The 21,331-nt window shown below is 43.5% G+C and overlaps 1 protein-coding gene across 5 annotated transcripts in view; it reads left to right on the top strand.

Annotated features, from left to right (window-relative positions):
• ell2 (elongation factor for RNA polymerase II 2) overlaps positions 1–21,331 on the top strand; it is a 61,990-nt gene that overhangs the window by 11,010 nt on the left and 29,649 nt on the right. For 2 of the 5 annotated variants that reach the window (XM_042324691.1, XM_042324689.1), the window contains exons 2-11: positions 648–695; positions 1,543–1,664; positions 1,882–2,033; positions 5,893–6,152; positions 8,091–8,215; positions 8,315–8,387; positions 8,614–9,355; positions 11,718–11,781; positions 11,961–12,132; positions 19,086–19,130. In XM_042324691.1, coding sequence (XP_042180625.1) covers positions 672–695; positions 1,543–1,664; positions 1,882–2,033; positions 5,893–6,152; positions 8,091–8,215; positions 8,315–8,387; positions 8,614–9,355; positions 11,718–11,781; positions 11,961–12,132; positions 19,086–19,130 — 1,779 coding nt within the window. In that variant the 5' untranslated portion in view covers positions 648–671. The remainder of the gene's footprint in view (positions 1–647; positions 696–1,542; positions 1,665–1,881; positions 2,034–5,892; positions 6,153–8,090; positions 8,216–8,314; positions 8,388–8,613; positions 9,356–11,717; positions 11,782–11,960; positions 12,133–19,085; positions 19,131–21,331) is intronic. The other 3 variants (XR_006083798.1, XM_042324690.1, XM_042324692.1) reach the window with 2 other exon arrangements.

The raw sequence follows: 21,331 nt of genomic DNA, 5'->3' as shown, positions 1-21,331 counted from the left end.
GAAGAATGGGACGAACTCCCCAAATACAGGTGTGCCAAGCTTGTACTGAGTAAATGGTCTGAATACTTATGTAATTTCTGTTTTTTATTTTATATACTAGCAAAAATGTCTCATCCTGTTTTTTGTTTTATCGTTATGGAGTATTGTGTGTAGGTTGATGAGGAGGGGGGCGGGAAATGTAATCAATTTTAGAATAAGGCTGTAACCTAACACAAAATGTGGAAAAAGTCGAGGTCTGAATACTCGCTAATTCTGAGGTAATGTTAATGTGACTATTTTGTCTGAGATGCCTATTATTTACATCGCTTTCAATATAAGAGGGAGTTTCATATTCCTACTGTACATTTTGCTTGTTGCAAATTCATGAAACTATAAACATGCTTTTGCTAGCTTGCTTCTTTGCTAGTTTATTTGCCAGATGAAACACAATATATGCTTACCAATAGCATATGAGCTGTGACTGGTTGACAGAATTGCCTGCTTTTGTCACTTAATGAGAAACGGCTCTGTATTTTTCTCAACCACATTTGTGATAGTCCAGTTGTAGCTGAGTGACATTCACATTATTGTTATGATGGAACAACTTACAATCAATGCTTATATTGAAAATGTGATTGTAGAGTCTAATCCCTTCCTCTCTTTTTCAGAATGTAACGTCCTCGTGGCCAACAATGCAATTCAAGGGACTCCAAGGGGTAAGTATGTTCACATGTCAAATCTTCATTTTGACTTGAACTACAGTATTAGTTATGGGTCAACCCTGTGGGGGGGGGGGTAAACTGCATGTTTTAATGCAACCATTATTGAAGATTTAAGCAAACCTATCATTTGAGCGCTGGTGGTATACACATTAAATACAATTCCTACCCTAGCTGGTATAGACCCAATGTTTAGTTTTCAGTGAAATATACATTTGTTAAGCTACGAGTTGTATTTAGAGGCTTGGGGCCTAACTCTTTCCACCCTTCTGAAAGCATCTGGTTAACCCCTGACTACCTGGGCTATACACTATGAATAGTTGAACTCTCCAATGTCTCTATCTGTAAATACTTCTCTGGCAGTCTGCAGCTGGGCCCAGAGCAGAGGGAACACACACACACACACACACACACACACACACACACACACACCTAGCAACTCAGACCTCTAAGATCTGCTTGTGTCATGCAAGCTCATGTTCTAATTAGTCTCAGATCCCACCACTCAGATCAGTCTATATTGACAGATGCAACACACTGAACATCACTGTAAAGGGTTAATGTTAAGAGACCTTCAGAAATTAGACCCAGTTGAGTGTTTTTTACAGATGGTTCGCTATTTGGCATGACTGACTCTGTCACATTCAAATATGAGCAAAATCTCTTCTTCCGTGCACTATAGCAGTAGAGGAAAATGAAATCCCATTTCCCTTCAGAATGATCAAGTACCTCTGTGCAATACGTCACTCCTGGCAGTTTCATGCATATAGGGAAGAGAGACGCTCCTTGTTTTCTGTGGTTGATGAATATTTTTATTAATCTCCTTTGGATGTGAACCTCACAGCGTATTAAGATCCCAAGGACTGACTCTCCAGATGGATCTCAGAACTTTGACTTCTACCTGTCCAACGTGGGCAAGGACAACCCTCAGGGAAGCTTTGAGTGCATCCAACAATATGGGTCCAGGTAAGCACCCTCTGGAATGAAACCAAGCACGTGGCAATGCTCACTACTGAAGACCTAGTGTAAATTGTTGTAAGCTGGTTAGTTAACTGAAATAATTGTCACTCTGGTGTCAGAATTTTATGTCATTGAGCCTTGTTAATGAGTAATTGGTTGAATTGAGATGGTCCATGTTGAGAAACCCTGTGCTGTGGGACTGAACCCCCCCCGTCCTCTCCAGTTCGGGGACCCCGCACCTGGTGTCCTTGGGGGTGGTTCAAGACAAAGTCACGTTGTGTGCCACCAACGACTCCTACCAGGTGACTCGGGAGCTTATGACGCTGGCTAAGGAGGATGGAACCAAAGTCCTCAAGCATGGCGGCCATTTCAAAGGCAAGTTCCATCCATTTAAGCCCACATTTCCTTTGTTTGCGCCTGACTAAACCCTTTGGGTCCAGCCCATTAAGGCTTGTTCACATTGGCAATTTGAAGTGACTCCAGTCAATTTTTTGCATATCCGATTCAATTATTATTATTTTCCTTGCAGTCTAAACAGCCAAAAAGCACATGGAATCAGATATTTCAAGACTCATTTCAAACTACATTTGTAGGTGGTTTGAAATCAGATACAAATCTGATTCCTGGCCATGTGACATGACCGAATGCATATAAATCAGATGTAAGTGTTTTTTAGACCTTTGGAATATCTTGTTGCTTGCTAACTACTCTGACAGTTTGACAAGAACGTTTGGTAGTTAACTAACTTGTTAATTGTTAACAAACAAGTTAGTAAATGTGCTAGAAAGCTATCTAGGTAGCTGATTAGCTTGTTGACTGCTGTGGTTAGCCAAAAAGGACTCATTTTGAAAGCTAGTGTTAGTGCACTGACATGCTAGCTGTTCCCATAGACTTCCTATCATTGAATGACTATCCATTTAAAAGCGCGTCTCTGCAGATATAATTATGTATTTTTTGCAGCGGAGGCAACAATTCAGCAGTGTTTGGTCACCGCTCCTAAATGAATATAGGGGAAACACTCACTTATGAGTATTGACACTGTATGCCACCACAGCCATATCTGGGTTAGTCGCACTCTGCAAATAGTTCTTATTTAACGACAACACTGGCCTACAGCCAAACCAATTGTCTTGCCTTTCTATTTGTAATACACTACGACTGGATTAAGGTTGGCCACGTGTAAAAGGGAAAGTAAATCTCGGGCTTATCTAATTTGGCTCTCTCGTCCCGTTTTGCCGGTGGAGATGCGCTGCACATTCTCTCAATCTCCTTTCCCCTCGTAACAGCTCACTGTTGCTGTAACTGGCCATGCAAAATCAACCTCCACTGACCTGGGAGTGGACGGAGTTCTCCCACAGCAGAGGGCCATAAACTGAGTTTCACTGGCAGAGTTTTTCTTCAGGCGCCATGTAACAACAGATTTGATGTCACCCAAATGGCCCATTTGTCACCCCTTATGTTACTCTAAAAGGCAGTGTGCCCCATAGGCTTCTTTGTATGTGATTATAATTTTAGTGCCTTGTGTTTTGCGCAATTATGTGACATGCCTGGATTTGAAAGGTTTATTGAAAGATTTTTCATCACTGTTCCCTTTTCATTATGCCAGATGGTCCAGCACCATCAGACAATTGCTTTAATTTTGGGTGTAATTCTCATTACGGGATAAGGCCTAAAATACAGGATAAAATCGTGCTATGTCACATGATTGCGCAAAACGCAGCATCTACCAGTTTGTCTGAATAGGCGTTAGTTTAGACAATCGTATAGCAATATTCATAAAGGGGGAGATGTTCAGGGCTTGTCCAGTTTCTAATAGAAATATAGTTCCAGTTATCTACATGAATTGGTATTGTTTATTTACCATGGCATTGCATGTTTTCTCAACAGTAAGCAGATTTGCGTCTTTGCCTCTAGGGCTTCTCTGGAACTATATTTAATGCTGCAATATGTAAGTTATTAGGTGATCTGACCAAATTTGCAGATGTGTTTTTTGAAATGTCATTCTCAATGAAATCAAGTTTAAGAAGTGGTAGATATGTTCTATGTATGCTATTTATATGCTTCCCATTCTCAAGTTTTGTTTTCATCTTTCACTTTTGGTGTTGTACACCAGCTTCAAACAGCTGAAAGTACAATAGTTTTGCTTATGGAAAATTTATTTCACAGCAGTTTAGATGGTACAATGATTCTCTACACTAGCTTGTTTATTCACAAACTTAAATTTGGCGAACTATTAGAATTTTAGCAACCAGGGAATGGCTGGATAGTGCATCTTTAACTGCAGGAATCCATGAAATCTTTGCTCTCTGTACTCTCAAACTTGAAAAGTCAGTTAAACCAACCTTTCGGTCTAGTTTCTGCCCGTGGGGATTAATTTGCATATTGGGTCCCAGATGGAAACTGAGAGGGGAGCAGAGGAAAGGGGTGGAGTTTGGGCATGTAACAGCTGGCTCAGTAGAAGCACTCCTATTAACATGTGCAAAATTAGCCCTAGCCTTCATTTATTTAATTTGTTTAGGCTTTGTCCGTTATGTATGTTGGCCTGGGACCTTATGCAATGTTTGTCTTAAATGGGAGACCCATTTACTTGATGCTATTCAGAGTTTAGTACGCCAAAGTGAAATCATAAACACACAGCACTGCTACACGGCAGGTCTGTTGGTTTGAATGACATGCATCAAATGTTATTGGTCACGTTGTGAATGGTTCGATACTACTGCACTGTTGGAGCTAGGAACAAAAGCTTTCGCTACACCCGCAATAACATCTGCTAAATATGTGTATGTGACCCATCAAATTGAATTTGATGCATGTCATGGCAGAAACTGTAATTCTGATAGCAAGCCAACAGAGCTGCTGTGATTGGTAGCTGTGTTTTTATTATCTCCCATGTAAAGTCACTAGGCTGGCCAGTGCTGAAAGCAAAGCTGATTAGCAGCTGATGCAAGCAACTCACCTACTTCAGTCTCTCACCAGGCCTTGAGACAGCAAAAATTGATGTGGTTTGTGCACATAGACTGCGAGATCTCTATCAGCATTTGCCCGGAGGAGGCGGCAGACGAGGGTACATGTTTCTCTCTAACCTTTAATCTTGCAGAGCGCCTTAGAATTTCATAATCACTGGAGAGCATTATGGAGAAATGTCAAGGCATCCTGACTAATCAGACAACATGAGCTGGGGGCCAGATTCTCTGGATCCTCTTAATGACATTGACTTTTACATTGGGAACTCAGTCTCTCCAAATCAGGCTTCTATGATGTATCTTGTACTAGTAACGTACAGTCAGTTCAAATTCAGTCCACATCCAGATCCGAACACACAGAGTAGCAACTTTGACTCTTTAGGGCAGGGTTCCCCAACTGGCAGCACCCGGGCTGAATTTGGCCCGCAGGTGGTTTTATTTGGCTCAACAAATAACTGAGCATTTTAAAAATATATATTTTTATTGTTTGTCATAACTGTAAAAACACCAGGGAATTATCTCCTCGTGATTTTAATTTTGGAAATCTGTTCAAGTATTCCCATGCATAATAGTGAGATACATGATCTTATGCAAATGTAAGCAATATTTGAAATAGTTTGTCATTATACTTAACGAAAATATAAACACAACATGTAAAGTGTTGGTTTCATGAGCTAAGATTAAACATCCCAGAAATGTTCCATACATAAAGGTTATTTCCCTAAAATGTTCTTCACAAATTTGTTTATCCTTGTTAGTGAGCATTTCTCCTTCACCAAGATAATCCACTTGACAGGTGTAGCATATCAAGAAGCTGATTAAACAGCATGATCATTACACAGGTGTACTTTGCTGGAAACATTAATGGCCACTCTAAAAATGTGTTTATCTGTTTGGACTTTCAATTTGACCAACCATCCGCTTAAGAGAATCTGCCTGCTGATAATTGATTTATCCCTGCTCTAGTGTTCCAAGTGCCTGCTGGCTTTCGATACTCCTCTTTCAGTCAGTGTTCAATAACATTTATGATATATTAATAATAAAAACCTTTGTTAGTGACTAAGCTGCTAGTTAGCGAGGAGTGCCGTTTCTGCTGTAAACTCAATTGAGGTAAGCAATACAACATTAAGTATCAGAGAAACAAATGATCAAATAAATGGACTGTGGAGTTCTTAGGTTCCATAATGCCATGGTCTCAATGGATATTGGTTTTGGGCAGATTGTGTGCCATTTTTCTCAGCGTCACCTCCTTCGCCCCTCTCTAACCTCAGGTAAGAAAGTCCAGATCCGCAAGCCAGCGCCGTCAGGCTCTGAACCAGTCGCGGAGCGCAAACGCTCCACCCCCATCAACCCAGCCAAGACCATCCGCAAGTGCCTTGCCAACAACCTGGTTTCCCAGCGCCCATACCGTGACCGCCTTGTCCACTTGCTGGCGTTGCGCTCCTACAAGAAGCTGGAGCTACTGGCCAGGATGCAGCGGGACGGGGTCAGTCAGAAGGACCGCAGCTCTCTTGGGAGTACCCTGCAACAAGTAAGGCTTAGGCTAGCGCCTTGCAACGTGTGAGGCTAGAAGCCAATTTATGCTTGGTCTGAAAATGTAGTTGGATGCTCCATAGAGAGGGTGTGTTACGAATCCCTTTTGGCCCGACAGTCTAGGAGGGATGGTAATGAGACCCGTAACAACTCATGCAAATTATTATTGTGACAAAGTAAAAGTGTGAACGAAATAACCACGACAACAGAAATCTACCGTCAAACTCCAGGTTTATTTATAAACACACGGTAATGGGGGGGGAGCAGGAAAAGGGGCTGTGCTGGACCCAAGGAAAGAAACAATAAATATACAAAAACACCCCTAAGCTAGACTAGCCTACTTTAACAACAGCTAACCAACTAACCAAAATTACAGTGGGTGGTCCGCCCAGTTCTAACTAGTGTATTTAACAAAGTTCACCTACGGGTAGTGTATGCCCATGTGCGACTTGTCTTGGTTTCCCCCTTTTCCCACCAGCAACAAACAAACACCATAACCAAAAACAATACTCACAGGTGATGACAAAGTGCTATGGAGGTGCTCAAACAAAAGAGGGGTTTAGACACAAATCGAGAGTGAAACACAGAGACTTACAGACATGGCATTTACAGAGAGATTGAGCTCTAGAGCAAACAACTGACAGGGTTTTTAAACCAAGGGAAAGGAACTGTGATTGGGTAGGAAACAGGAGGAGGTGTGTCTTCTGATTGATGATTGGTGACTGATTGGGGAGTGATGATTTTCACCTGTGAGGGGAGAAGGAGAGAAAAGTACACAGGATACACACACACACACACACACACAGACACAGGATACCTGTATCCGTAACAGGGTGTGATGTAATTGCAGCACCTCCAGAGGCCAAAATTGAGCTCCGCACTGCTGTGCGCCTTCCAACTTTTGTAACAATGTGGAAGGGCTTGCTCCACATTGACATGATTGGTTAACGGTAGGTGGGGGTGGGAGGTCCTGTATAAACACAAACTCACTTCCTTCACAACTGCTCTGCGAAGCGCAAGTATGAATGCCCTGCCTTCTGCAGAGGCCGTATCGCAGTAAATGCTGTACGCCACTGCAGATGCCAGATTGACCATGCAGATCCTTTGAGACTAGTAGTACCCCTGCAATAAGTAAGACTAGCAGCCTGCAACATGTTTGGTTACAACTCTGCAACCATAATGGCTAGCATCCTGCAACAACAAGAGGGGGGGTAGAACCCTAAAACAAGTAAGAGGGGGGAGATTAGTACTTTATTTTATTGGTTTCATATAAAAGTGTGGGGGGTTCCTAACTATTTATGTAAAGTATGAGTAACTGGCGGCACTGTGTATGAGAAGACAAATGTTCCTGTTTACCCTTAGGACCCCTCACCCTTCTTAGGCATTAAACACCGAATGCAAATCAGTCTAGGAGACCAATTCCCTGTAGTACAATGACCTTCATTCACAATTACTGAACACGGCAAGAACCAAGCAGCCATACATGAACGCCATTAGTCTTATTAGACACACACACACACATATAGCAAGAACCAAGCACGCACAGATCACACAGCAAGAATCAAGCACACAGACACACTTATACTAGCTATTGCAGATGACGTACTGAACTACTCAGACTGGATTACTTGGCAACAGCAACTGTGGTTAAGCTGACTTCCCATGCTTGGTATACAGAAAACACAATACTCATACTTGTTTGGGGATTTGCCTAATGTTGTGATTGAATACAGAGATGCTGGATTTGAAATGCAGTGATTTCATACCCAGGTTGAGATGCAAGTAGGGCATTTCATTAACAGAAGAAAAGTAACTAAAAAATAATAATAATAATAATACCAGTGGTTGTATTTGAGTTGCTTTTAATGCTCCCAAATGATTGGAGAGCACTTTTTTTTCAAATGGAAATCTTGTTTATGCGTATATTTGTTCACAGGTGGCCAACCTGAACCCCAAAGATAACTCGTACACTCTGAAGGACTTTGTGTACCGTGAGGTGCAGAGGGATTGGCTGGGCTACTCTGAGGACGACCGCGTTCAGGTCAATGGGATTCTGGCACGGTAGGTCACAATACATTTCACCCTCCTGAACAGGCGCCTGCATTTCTTGCAAGCAGACTATGTAGCAGTGGCTCACAGTTGGTTCTCCCTCTCTCTCAGGAAACTGGGCCTTCCCACTGAGCCGCTTTCCTCCAGCGGTCCTCCTAAAAATGGGTTCCCGGGTTCCCCACAGGTAACGCCTCAACTCTACACTCTGTTAGACACACACACACACACACCTTCAGTATTACTTGCACAAACCAGCGTGTAAGTGTGTAAGACAAGCCAAACCTGATGATCAGGTCTCTCCTGTAAAGAGACATTTTATCTCAAACCTATGCAAATGTTTACTAAGATCAAAAATTATCACTCATTCACAGTAGAGATATTTTGTGTTTTGAATTGTTTGTGTCTTTCAGAAGTGCCAGCCTGAGTTGCCGAGTCACTTCACTGACCCCTTGATGCCCAAGAAGCCCCGCATTTCCCATGTCACCAGCCAAGGGCCACCCACCACCCCCACCTCATCCTCTAGAGTGCGCTGCAGCGCCACGAAGGGGGACAACAGCCACCACAGCGCCGCTCCCACCACCACTGCCACCACCACTGCCACCACCAAACGCTCGTCTCTCCCAGCCAGGCCCACCACGGCTGGCCCGCCCCTCAACCACCTCTCCCAGCTGCCTGTTTCTCACCGCCATCGTAAGTCTCATCACCCTGGCCTGGGCTCTAACTCCAGCTCGCCCAGCACGCCTGAGGGCCGTGGCACCCAGGACCTGCCCCTTGACCAGAGCTCAACCTGCCTGGACCCCTCCTCACCGATAGCCAGCCCCCCAGGCAGGACCGCCGACCGCTATGGCTCCGGCATGCTGCCACCGGCTAGCTCCAGCCGCCCAGCCCTCACCATCTCCTCTTCATCATCCTCTTCCTCTACCATTATCCCCCCTCCCTCGCCCAGCAGTAGCAAGAAGTCAAAGAAGCACAAAGGGAAGGACAGAGAGAAGGAGCGGTGTAGGGAGGGACACAGCATCACATGCGATGGCGTTAGCCCCCCAGAGGTACAGGTTGAGGACGGCCAAAGGCCCAGGAAGAGACACCACGCCAACGGGGAGGAAAGACGAAGGCCAGTCATCCCCGCCAAAAGCCTATTCTGCTCAGATGAAGGTAGTCTACCTTAATGCCTTGGTTTGGCTTCATGCTTGAATGCCTTGTTAAGAAGGGAAAGGTGTGAGTGCTTGCTCATTATCATGTAAGGCCTGATTCCAATCCATGGTTTTGTAATGACAGCAATGCACAACCAGGCATTGAAAGTGCACTCATGGTGTGTGTGCTTGGAAAGGGCAAAGTGTATGCATGCTTTGAACATGATGGGCTTCTTGCGTATTGGAGTACGTTTCTCACTTGAGTTGTATGTATGTATGTACAGTTGAAGTCGGATATGTTCATACTTAGGTTGGAGTCATTAACTCGGTTTTCAACCACTCCCCAAATTTCTTAACAAACAATAGTTTTAGTAAGTCGGTTAGGACATTCTTGGACATCTACTTTGTGCATGACACAAGTAATTTTTACAACAATTGTTTACAGACAATTGTAATAATTATTTAAATTATAATTCACTGTATCACAATTCCAGTGGGTCAGAAGTTTACTGTGCCTTTTTAAAACAGCTTGGAAAATTCCAGAAAATTATGTCATGGCTTTAGAAGCTTCTGGTAGGCTAATTGACATAATTTGAGTCAATTATGTCAATTGTGGATGTATTTCAAGGCCTATCTTCAAACTCAGTGCCTCTTTGCTTGACATCCTGGGAAAATGAAAAGAGACCTCAGAATTTTGTTTTTAGACATCCACATGTCTGGTTGATCCTTGGGAGCAATTTCCAAACGTTCATCTGTACGAACAATAGTACGCAAGCATAAACACCATGGAACCACGCAGCTGTCATACTGCTTAGGAAGGAGATGCATTCTGTCTCCTAGAGATGAATGTACTTTGGTGCGAAAAGTGGAAATCAATTCAAGAACAACAGCAAAGGACCTTGTGAAGATGCTGGAGGAAAACGGGTACAAAAGTATTTATATCCACAGTAACACGAGTCCTACATCGACAACCTGAAAGGCCACTCAGCAAGGAAGAAGCCACTGCTCCAAAAGCGCCATTGAAAAAGCCAATCTACAGTCTGCAACTGCACATGGGGCCAAAGATCATACTTTTTATTTATTTTTAAATGTCCTCTGCTCTGATGAAACAAAAATGGAACTGTTTAGCCTTAATGACCATCATTATGTTTGGAGGAAAAAGGGGGACGCTTGCAAGCCGAAGAACACCGTCCCAAATTTGAAGCACGGGGGTGGCAGCAGCATCATGTTGTGGGGGTGCTTTGCTGCAGGAGGCACTGGTGCACTTCCCTAAATAGATGGCATCACGAGGAAGGAATGTGGTGGATATATTGAAACAACATCTCCAGACATCCAAAGTTGTGGCAAAATGGCTTAAGAACAACAAAGTCAAGGTATTGGAGTGGCCATCACAAAGCCCTGACCTCAATCCTATAGAAAATGTGTGGGCAAAACTGAAAACGTGTGTGTGAGCAAGGAGGCCTACAAACCTGACTCGGTTACACCAGCTCTGTCAGGAGGAATGGGCCAAAATTCACCCAACGTATTGTGGGAAGCTTGTGGAATGCTACCTGAAATGTTTGCTCCAAGTTAAACAATTTAAAGCCAATGCTACCAAATACTAATTGAGTGCATGTAAATCTCTGACCCACTGGGAATGTGATGAAAGAAATAAAAGCTGAAATAAATCATTTCACATTCTTAAAATAAAGTGGTGATCCTAACTGACCTAAGACGGGGACTTTTTACTAGGATTAAATGTCAGGAATTGTGAAACTGAGTTTAAATGTATTTGGTTAAGGTGTATGTACACTTCCGACTCCAACTGGTATGTATGAGAATTGATTTAGTATGTATGTGCCAATTCTTCTACATCCAACCTTACAAACCAATTTTCTTTCATCCTTTGGACTCTAGCTCAGCATTTTCTACTCTCTGTCTGTGCCCTGTAATTGGTGCCAACATACCTTTGATCATGGAAGTTAATTTCACTGATATACCTTGTCTTTATGATAAGTAAAGATTGGTCCGCCCTGAGCAGCACACTCAGAAATCTGTCCAAGGGTTCACTCTGACAACTCTTTCAAGACCAGTACTTTTGAATAGCTCGTTTTACATTTACGTTAGTTTAGTCATTTAGCAGGAGCTCTTATCCAGAGCGACATACAGTTCATTTTAAGATGGGTGGGACAACCACATCAGTCATAGTAAATACATTTTTCCTCATAGTAGCTTTCAGCAAATTTAGAGCTAGTAAGAGGGAACTGCGTCAAGTGCGAGTGTTAGTTTACAACAACAAATAATTGTGGGGAGGGGGTGCTAGTCATTATTTTAAGGCTAGTAAAGAGAGCTGTTCTGATGTCAGTTGATGTAATTGTCCGATGTGTGTCTTTGTTATTCCCCAGACAATAAAAAGAGGCCAGTCCACTCCACAGACTCCTCCACCACTGTGATGCCAGATTACATATGGTGAGTACTTTTTATTTACTGACTTAATCCTCTTTGTTCTATGTTGAACATGAAGCTTCCATAAGAATGCCACTGCTGCCAATCAACCTTTTTTGGGATGGTACCCCCTTTTAGCCCTCTGAAATACAATTGAATGGCACATGTGTGTGTCACTGTCCTGTGCTGCTGTCCCGTTACAGTAAGTACATGGCAGTGGTGTCCATGGACCAGAGGCAGACTTACAAGGACAACTTCAATGCAGAGTATGAGGAGTACCGCATCCTGCATGCCCGTGTGGAGAAGATCACTCGCCACTTCACCCAGCTAGACGCTCAGTGCAGGAGGCTGCTGCCTGGCACCAAAGAGTACCAGGTCAGATTATAACAAACTACACCACAGTTACAACCAGGCCAAAACACAACAATCTATGCCACATAAGTTGAGGGGTATACTACAATGCAGGTTCAATGAGTTAGCCAGCTAATTTCATTAAACAGCCAGAAATTACTATTGATTTTCTGGTTCATTTAAGAAAGCTGAACTTGGATACAGTGCCTGGATATCTGAGCATGTCCTTCTCCAAGCTGATACAGTTTCTTCAGAAAGTATTCACACCCCTTGATTTATTCCACATTTTGTTGTTAGAGCCTGAATGTAAAATGGATTACATTTGTTTTTTCTAACCCATCTACACACAATGCCCCATAATGACAAAGTGAAAACATGTTTTTAGAAATGTTGTAAATGTATTGTAAATTAAATACTTTGTCTGCTAAAACAGCCTCTACTCTTCTGGGAAGGCTTTCCACGAGATGTTGGAACATTGTTGCGGGGACTTGCTTCCATTCAGCCACGAGCATTAGTGAGGTCAGGCACTGACCCTGGCTCACAGTCTGTTCCAATTCATCCCAAAGATATTAAATTGGGCTGAGGTCAGGGTTCTGTGCAGGCCAGTCAAGTTCTTCCACACCGATCTCGACAGACAATTTCTGTATGGACCTCGCTTTGTGCGCTGGGGCATTGTCATTCTGAAACAGGAAAGGGCATTCCCCAAACTGTTGCCACAACGTTGGAAGCACAGAATCGTCTAGAATGTCATTTTATGCTGTTAGTTCCAGTGAAGGGAAATCTTAACCTAAGGGGCCTAGCCCAAACCACAAAAAACAGCCCTAGACAATTATTCCTCCACCAAACTTTACAGTTGGCACTATGCATTCGGGCTGGTAGCATTCTCCTGGCATCCGCCAAACCAGATTCATCTGTCGGATGGGCAGATGTTGAAGCGTGATCCATCACTCCAGAGAATGCGTTTCCACTGCCCCAGAGTCCAATGGCGGTGAGATTTACACCACTCCGGCCAACACTTTGTATTGGGCATGGTGATGTTAGGCTTGTGTGGCTGCACGGCCATGGAAACTCATTTCATTATGCTTTGGTCATTTTCCTGTTGGAACGTAAATCTTCGCCCCATTCACTTGCATTCTGAAGCAGGATCTCGTCAAGATCTGGTCACATGCGCCGAATACAGGTGGAGACTACCGTGAAATGCTTATTTACGAGTCCATTTCCAACAATGCAGAGTTAAAGACAGCCTTTCCTTTTTTTTTTGTAAATATTTAACGCAATACAATAACGAGGCTATACAACGTATCAGTACCGAGTCAATGTGCAGTGGTACGAGGTAATACAGTGTATATACATTATGTAAGTGTAAAAGTGACGAGGCAATCAGGATATTTAACAGAGTAGCAACAGTGTGTGGGAGTGTCAGTGTAGTATGTGTGTGGGTAGAGACTAGTGAGTGTGCATAGAGCCAGTGCAAGAGAGTCAGTGCCTGTATTTGGCTCCATTCATTGTTCCCGCTATCCATCCAGTCCCTGCCGCTGAAAAGCATCCCTATAGAATGATGCTGCCACCATCATGCTTCACGGTAGGGACGGTGTTTGACAGGTGATGAGCTGTGCCAGGTTTTCTCCAGACATAATGCTTTGTGTTCGACCAAAGAGAAACTTTTTACCGTCATCTTTTGCTTTCAGTCTTTCACTGGCCTTTTTGCGTACTCCAGTTGTGCCTTTTTCTCAGGAGTGGCTTCTGTCTGGCCACTTTTTCATAAAGCCCAGATTGGTGAAGTGCTGTAGATTGTCCTTCTGGCAGGTTCTCCCATCTCAGCCAAGGAACTCTGTAGTTCTGTCAGGGTGGTCATTGTGTTCTTGGTTATCTTCCTGATCAAGGTCTTTCTTGCCTGTTTGGTCAGATGGCCAACTCTATGCGGAGTCTGTAGTTCCATATTTTTTTTTCAATTTCCCAATGATGTAGACCACTGTACTTCAACTTTCTAGAAATTGTTTTAAACATTTGCCAAGATTTATGCTTCATCACAATTCTATCTTGAGGTCCAAGGAACTGTCTGTAGATCTCAATGGTATAGTTTTTGCTCTAACCTTTTTTTATATTGGACGTGTTTCTTTCTAAATCATGTTTAAACAAGTTGTAGTAACATCTCAAGGATAATCAAAGGAAATTAAATGCACTGGAGCTCAATTTGGAGTATCATAGCAAAGGGGTGTGAATACTTATGTAAATTTAGATTTATGCATTTCATTTTCAGTTAATTGGCTAAACATTTTTTGCATGTTTTCACTTTGTCATTATGGGGTATTATGTGTGTGTAGATCTCTGAGAGAAATAATCAATTTTGAGTTCAAGCTGTAAAACAACAATGTGAAATTTAAGGGGTATGAAGTCAAGGGGTATAAATTAGAGGTCTTCACGGATCCACATTTGCCTAAATACCCAAAATGGTCCAGATCCAGAATTATAAATGTCACCGGTCTGGATTGGATCTAATATTGTCTCATGTATGTGTAATTTGAACTGACTTGTCCGGAAGGGCCCTTACAGATCCGAACGAGACTGCTGCAGTAGCGCGGGAGAGAGAAATTAGATATTTTATGTTGATGCTCTTGCTTTTTCATGAGTTGGGTGTGTAGCTTGTTGTTGGCCATTCATAAGTTATCAAAATCATCCTTAGCGCCTACTAACTTGATGAGACTCTCACAAATATGCAGTGGTGGAGAAAGTACCCAATTTTCATACTTGAGAAAAAGTATAGATTCGTTTTAATAGAAAGTTTCTCAAGTAAGTCAGCCAGTAAAATACTACTTGAGTAAAAAATACTTAAGTATAAAAAGTAAAAGTATAAATCACTTAAAATTCCTTACATTAAGCAAAGCAGACAGCACCATTTCCTTGTTTTTAAAATTTAAGGATAACCAGGGGCACACTCCAACACTCAGATTATTTACAAAATATGCATTTGTGCTTAGTGAGTCCGCCAAGCCAGAGGCTTGCTCTAGGACACTCACAAGACTCGTCTGAAGGTCCCCCAGTACCAATTGAAAACATTAATGGAAGTACATGAGACAGTTTTTAGTGCCAAAAAAAATGGAGAGGGAGAGACTGAACAACTTCCACAGACGTGGAATAATGTGTCCCTGAACAAAAGGGGAAGGGGGGTCAAAAGTAACAGTCAGTATCTGGTGTGGCCACCAGCTGCATTAAGTACTGCAGTGCATCTCCTCCTGATGGACTGTACCAGATTTGCCAGTTCTTGCTGTGAGATGTTAACCCACTCTTCCACCAAGGCACCTGCAAGTTCCTGGACATTTCTGGGGGGAATGGCCCTAGCCCTCACCCTCCGATCCAACAGGTCCCAGACGTGCTCAATGGGATTGAGATCCGGGCTCTTCGATGGCCATGGCAGAACACTGACATTCCTGTCTTGCAGGACATCAAGCACAGAACGAGCAGTATAGCTGGGAACATTGTCATGCTGGAGGGTTATGTCAGGATGAGCCTGCAGGAAGGGTACCACATGAGGGAGGAGGATGTTTTCCCTGTAACTCACAACATTGATTGCCTGCAATGACAAGCTCAGTTCGATGATGCTGTGACACAACATGACGGACCCTCCACCTCCAAATCGATCCTGCTCCAGAGTACAGGCCTCGGTGTAACGCTCATTCCTTCGACGATAAACACAAATCCAACCATCATCCCTGGTGAGACAAAATCGTCAGTGAAGAGCACTTTTTGCCAGTCCTGTCTGGTCCAGCGATGGTGGGTTTGTGCCCATTGGCGACATTGTTGCCTGTGATGTCTAGTGAGGACCTGCCTTACAACAGGCCTACAAGCCCTCAGTCCACCCTATTGGGGACAGTCTGAGCACTGATGGAGGGATTGTGCGTTCCTGGTGTAACTCAGTCAGTTGTTGTTGCCATCCTGTACATGTCCCGCAGGTGTGATGTACCGATCCTGTGCAGGTGTTGTTACACGTGGTCTGCCAATGCGGGGACAATCCGCTGTCCGTCCTGTCTCCCTGTAGAGCTGTCTTAGGCGTCTCACAGTAAAGACATTGCAATTTATTGCCCTAGCCACGTCTGCAGTCCTCATGCCTCCTTGCAGCAGGCCTAATGAACGTTCACGCAGATGAGCAGGGACCCTGGGCATCTTTCTTTTGGTGTTTTTCAGAGTCTGTAGAAAGGCCCCTTTTGTGTTCTAAGTTTTCATAACTATGACCTTAATTTTCTATCGTCTGTAAGCTGTTAATGTCTTAACGACCGTTCCACAGTTGCATGTTCATTAATTGTTTATGGTTCATTGAACAAGCATGGGAAACAAGTGTTTAAACCCTTTACAATGAAGATCTGGGAAGTTATTTGGATTTTTACGAATTATCTTTGAAAGACAGGGTCCTGAAAAAGTGACTTTTGTGTTGAAATATATTTTTAGATTTTTTTTTCTCAGCTTTTTTATATCCTAAATATAGGACAAACACTTCAAAAGATTTTTATTTTTTGACCTTATTCTGTTTTATGAAATGTTATTCAATGTTTTCTGGGCTCTAGTACTAAAGGCCAAATTCAATATTTGACCATTTGTATTTTTTTTCCCAAATGTCTTTACCTAAAGTCCTGAAATTCCAAATCGAATAGTATGACTATGGATCATTTTTATGTTAAGAACAAAATCTTATTTTCTGTGATGACTTAGGAACAGTGGGTTAACTGCCTGTTCAGGGGCAGAATGACAGATTTGTACCTTGCCAGCTCGGGGGTTTGAACTTGCAACCTTCCAGTTACTAGTCCAACACTCTAACCACTAGGCTACCCTGTTTTACGATATAGCTATCGTAAAACAATTCCATATGTCAGCTTAGAACCCTCCCTCTCCCAATAGACTTAAGAATTCATTTTCTGAATTTTTATTTGAAACTATAGGCTGAGAATGCACAAGCACTGCAGACTCAATTAGCCTAGCTAGCTTAACTAGCTTTTCCCAGTTTGATGCAATCAAGACATAATACATAATCATATTTGATGATAAATAACCTAGCTATGGTAGCTATTAGTCTACTGTAAATCATCAAATCAAATTTTATTTGTCACATACACATGGTTAGCAGATGTTAATGCGAGTGTAGCGAAATGCTTGTGCTTCTAGTTCCGACAATGCAGTAATAACCAACAAGTAATCTAGCTAACAATTCCAAAACTACTACCTTATAGACACAAGTGTAAGGGGATAAAGAATATGTACATAAAGATATATGAATGAGTGATGGTACAGAGCGGCATAGGCAAGATACAGTAGATGGTATTGAGTGCAGTATATACATATGAGATGAGTATGTAAACAAAGGGGCATAGTTAAAGTGGCTAGTGATACATGTATTACATAAAGATGCAGTAGATGATATAGAGTACAGTATATACATATGAGATGAATAATGTAGGGTATGTAAACATTATATTAGGAGCATTGTTTAAAGTGGCTAGTGATATATTTTACATTTTCCATCAATTCCCATTATTAAAGTGGCTGGAGTTGAGTCCGTGTGTTGGCAGCAGCCACTCAATGTTAGTGGTGGCTGTTTAACAGTCTGATGGCCTTGAGATAGAAGCTGTTTTTCAGTCTCTCGGTCCCAGCTTTGATGCACCTGTACTGACCTCGCCTTCTGGATGATAGCGGGGTGAACAGGCAGTGGCTCGGGTGGTTGTTGTCCTTGATGATCTTTATGACCTTCCTGTGACATCGGGTGGTGTAGGTGTCCTGGAGGGCAGGTAGTTTGCCCCCGGTTGATGCGTTGTGCAGACCTCACTACCCTCTGGAGAGCCTTGCGGTTGTGGGCGGAGCAGTTGCCGTACCAGGCGGTGATACAGCCCGACAGGATGCTCTCGATTGTGCATCTGTAGAAGTTTGAGTGCTTTTGGTGACAAGCCGAATTTCTTCAGCCTCCTGAGGTTGAAGAGGCGCTGCTGCGCCTTCTTCACGATGCTGTCTGTGTGGGTGGACCAACTCAGTTTGTCTGTGATGTGTACGCCGAGGAACTTAAAACTTACTACCCTCTCCGCTACTGTTCCATCAATGTGGATAGGTGGGTGTTCCCTCTGCTGTTTCCTGAAGTCCACAATCATCTCCTTAGTTTTGTTGACGTTGAGTGTGAGGTTATTTTCCTGACACCACACTCCGAGGGCCCTCACCTCCTCCCTGTAGGCCGTCTCGTCGTTGTTGGTAATCAAGCCTACCACTGTTGTCGTCCGCAAACTTGATGATTGAGTTGGAGGCGTGCGTGGCCACGCAGTCGTGGGTGAACGGGGAGTACAGGAGAGGGCTCAGAACGCAACCTTGTGGGGCCCCAGTGTTGAGGATCAGCGGGGTGGAAATGTTGTTGCCTACCCTCACCACCTGGGGGCGGCTTGGTTGGTTGCTGTCTCTTCCACCCTGCTCCCCGTGTCACTCGCTCACAGTATAGCCCTTCCCCTGCCTGCTAGAGCTGCACCTGTCTCCTTCCTCTCGCGCTTTATCAGCTCCTATTTTAATAAAGTAGCTTAAACTTATTCAGCTTCCCGCACTCTGATCGGAATGGGTCTGGATCCGACCAGGTCTCTGAAAAAAAAAAAAAAATTTAATAATGCATATTGGGTCTGGGTGGGAAAGCCCCAGGTCCATTTCAAAATGGGTCTAACTTTTTGGACCCTTGAAGACCTCTAGTATGATTACTTTCTGAAGGCACTGTATGCATTTTTGGTCGTTGAGTCAATTATACCATGCCCATTTTCAAGCTGGTCTTTCAAAAAATATATATAATTAAGAATATTTAGGCAAATTTAGCTGGCTACCTCATTGATCCTGCTTTGTAGTATACCCCTCAGGTCATATAACAACTAGGTCTACACCAAAGAGTACCAGGTCAGATTTAAAGTCTGATCTCAATGGAACACATGCTCATGTAAATGAAAGCGACGTTGTTTCAACTTTTGCAGGAGGTACATGAAGACGTGATGAAAGAGTACAACAAAATGAGACTAGTAAGTAAAACAAATATTTAAATAGCAAACTTAGTCAATGAGCTATTAGCTAGCTAATGTGTGTAAATCTGAATTTGCTAGGCAAAATAGTGTTTCCTTGCGTAGTTGCGTCAAGACCCAATTTTGGGCCAAGCACTTGTTTTTGCGATGCAGCAGAGCCATTTTCAGTCTTTGCATTACACGCTTAGTGCATTCGGAAGGAATTCAGACCACTCGACTTTCTCCACATTTTGTTACGTTACGGCCTTATTCTAAAATTGAGTAAAGAAAACATTTTTGCTCATCAATCTATACACAATACGCCATAATGACACAAACAGGTTTTTATAAAATTATACCAAAAAAGGTACTTCATTGCAGTGCTAGCTGTACCACTAGAGATTCTGGGTTCGAGTCCAGGCTCTGTCGTAGCCGGCCGCAACCGGGAGACCCATGGGGGGCGCACAATTGGCCCAGCGTCTTCCGGGTTAGGGGAGGCTTTGTCCATCAGGGATGTCCTGTGGCAGGCCGGGCGCAGTGCACGCTGACACGGTCGCCAGGTGTATGGTGTTTCTTCCCGGCACATTTGTGCGGCTGGCTTCCGGATTAAGTGGGCATTGTGTCAAGAAGCAGTGCGGCTTGGTTGGGTGGTGTTTCGGGGGACGCACGGCTCTCGACCTTCACCTCTCCCGAGACCGTACAGGTGTTCCAGCGATGAGAAGACATTAACTGCCAATTTGGATTCCATGAAATTCGGGAGAAAGGGGTAAAAAAGAAGTTTGTCTTAAGTTCAGACCCTTCGCTATGAGACTCGAAATTGAGCTCCGGTGCATCCTGTTTCCATTGATCAACCTTGACATGTTTCTACAATTTGTTTGGAATCCACCTCTGGTAAATTCAATTGATTGGGCATGATTTGGAAAGGAACATCTGTCTATTTAAGGTCCCACAGTTGACTGCATGTCAGAGCAAAAACCAAGCCATGAGTTCAAAGGAATTGTCCGTAGAGCTCTGAGACAGGATTGTGTTGAGGCACAGATCTGGGGAAGGGTACCAAAATATTTCTGCAGCATTGAAAGTCCCCAAGAACCCAGTGGCCTCCATTCCTAAATAGAAGAGGTTTGGAACCACCAATACTCTTCCAAGAGCTGGCCGCCCTGAAAACTAAGCAATCTGGGGAGAAGGTCCTTGGTCAGGGAGGTGACCAAGAACCCGATGGTCACTCTGACAGCGCTCCAGAGTTTCTCTGTGGAGACGGGAGAATCTTCCAGAAGGACAACCATCTCTACAGAGCTTCACAAATCAGGCCTTTATTGTAGTGGCCAGACAGAAGCCATTCCTCAGTAAAAGGCACATGACAGCTCGCTTGGAGTTTGCCAAAATGCAACTAAAGACTCTCGGACCATGAGAAACAAGATTCTCTGGTCTGATTGAACGCTTGGCCTTCCCGTCTGGAGGAATCCTGACACCATCCCTATGTTGAAGCATGGTGGTGGCAGCAGCATGCTGTGGGGATGTTTTTCAGCGGCAGGGAATGGGAGACCAGTCCGGATCGAGAGGAAGATGAACGGAGCAAAGTACAGAGATCCTTAATGAAAACCTGCTCCAGAGCGCTCAGAACCTGACTGAGGCGAAGGTTCACCCTTCCAACAGGACAGTGAACCTAAGCACACAGGCAGGACAACGCAGGAGTGGCTTCCGGACTAGTCTCTGAATGTCCTTGAGTGGCCCAGCCAGAACCCGGACTTGAACCTGATCGAACATCTATGGAGAGACCAGAAAGTAGCTGTGCGGCGACACTCCCCATCCAACCTAAAATAGCTTGAGAGGATCTGCAGAGAAGAATGGGAGGAAGTCCCCAAATACAGGTGTGCCAAGCTTATCGCGTCATACCGAAGAAGACCGAAGGCTGTAATCGCTGCCAAAGGTGCTTCAACAAAGTACTGAGTAAAGAGTCTGAATACTTATGTACATGTGATTTCCGTTTTTGCTTTGTTGTGTGTGGATTGATGGGGGAAACTTTAGAATAAGGCTGTAATGTAACGAAGTTGGAAAAAGTCAAGGGGTCTGGATACTTCCCGACTACTGTACATGTATAAATTAGCAATGGCACTAATCACTAGCTACTCTACCATTCAAAAGTTTGAGGTCACATAGGAAATTCCTTGTTTTAAAGAAAAGCGCAAAAAAATTGTCCATTTAAAATAACATCAAATCAATCA

Source organism: Oncorhynchus tshawytscha, linkage group LG07 (genome assembly GCF_018296145.1).
Source record: "Oncorhynchus tshawytscha isolate Ot180627B linkage group LG07, Otsh_v2.0, whole genome shotgun sequence".
Taxonomy (NCBI): domain Eukaryota; kingdom Metazoa; phylum Chordata; class Actinopteri; order Salmoniformes; family Salmonidae; genus Oncorhynchus; species Oncorhynchus tshawytscha.
The sequence above is the reverse complement of the archived record's forward strand: the minus strand, read 5'-3'. Positions and strand labels throughout refer to the sequence as shown.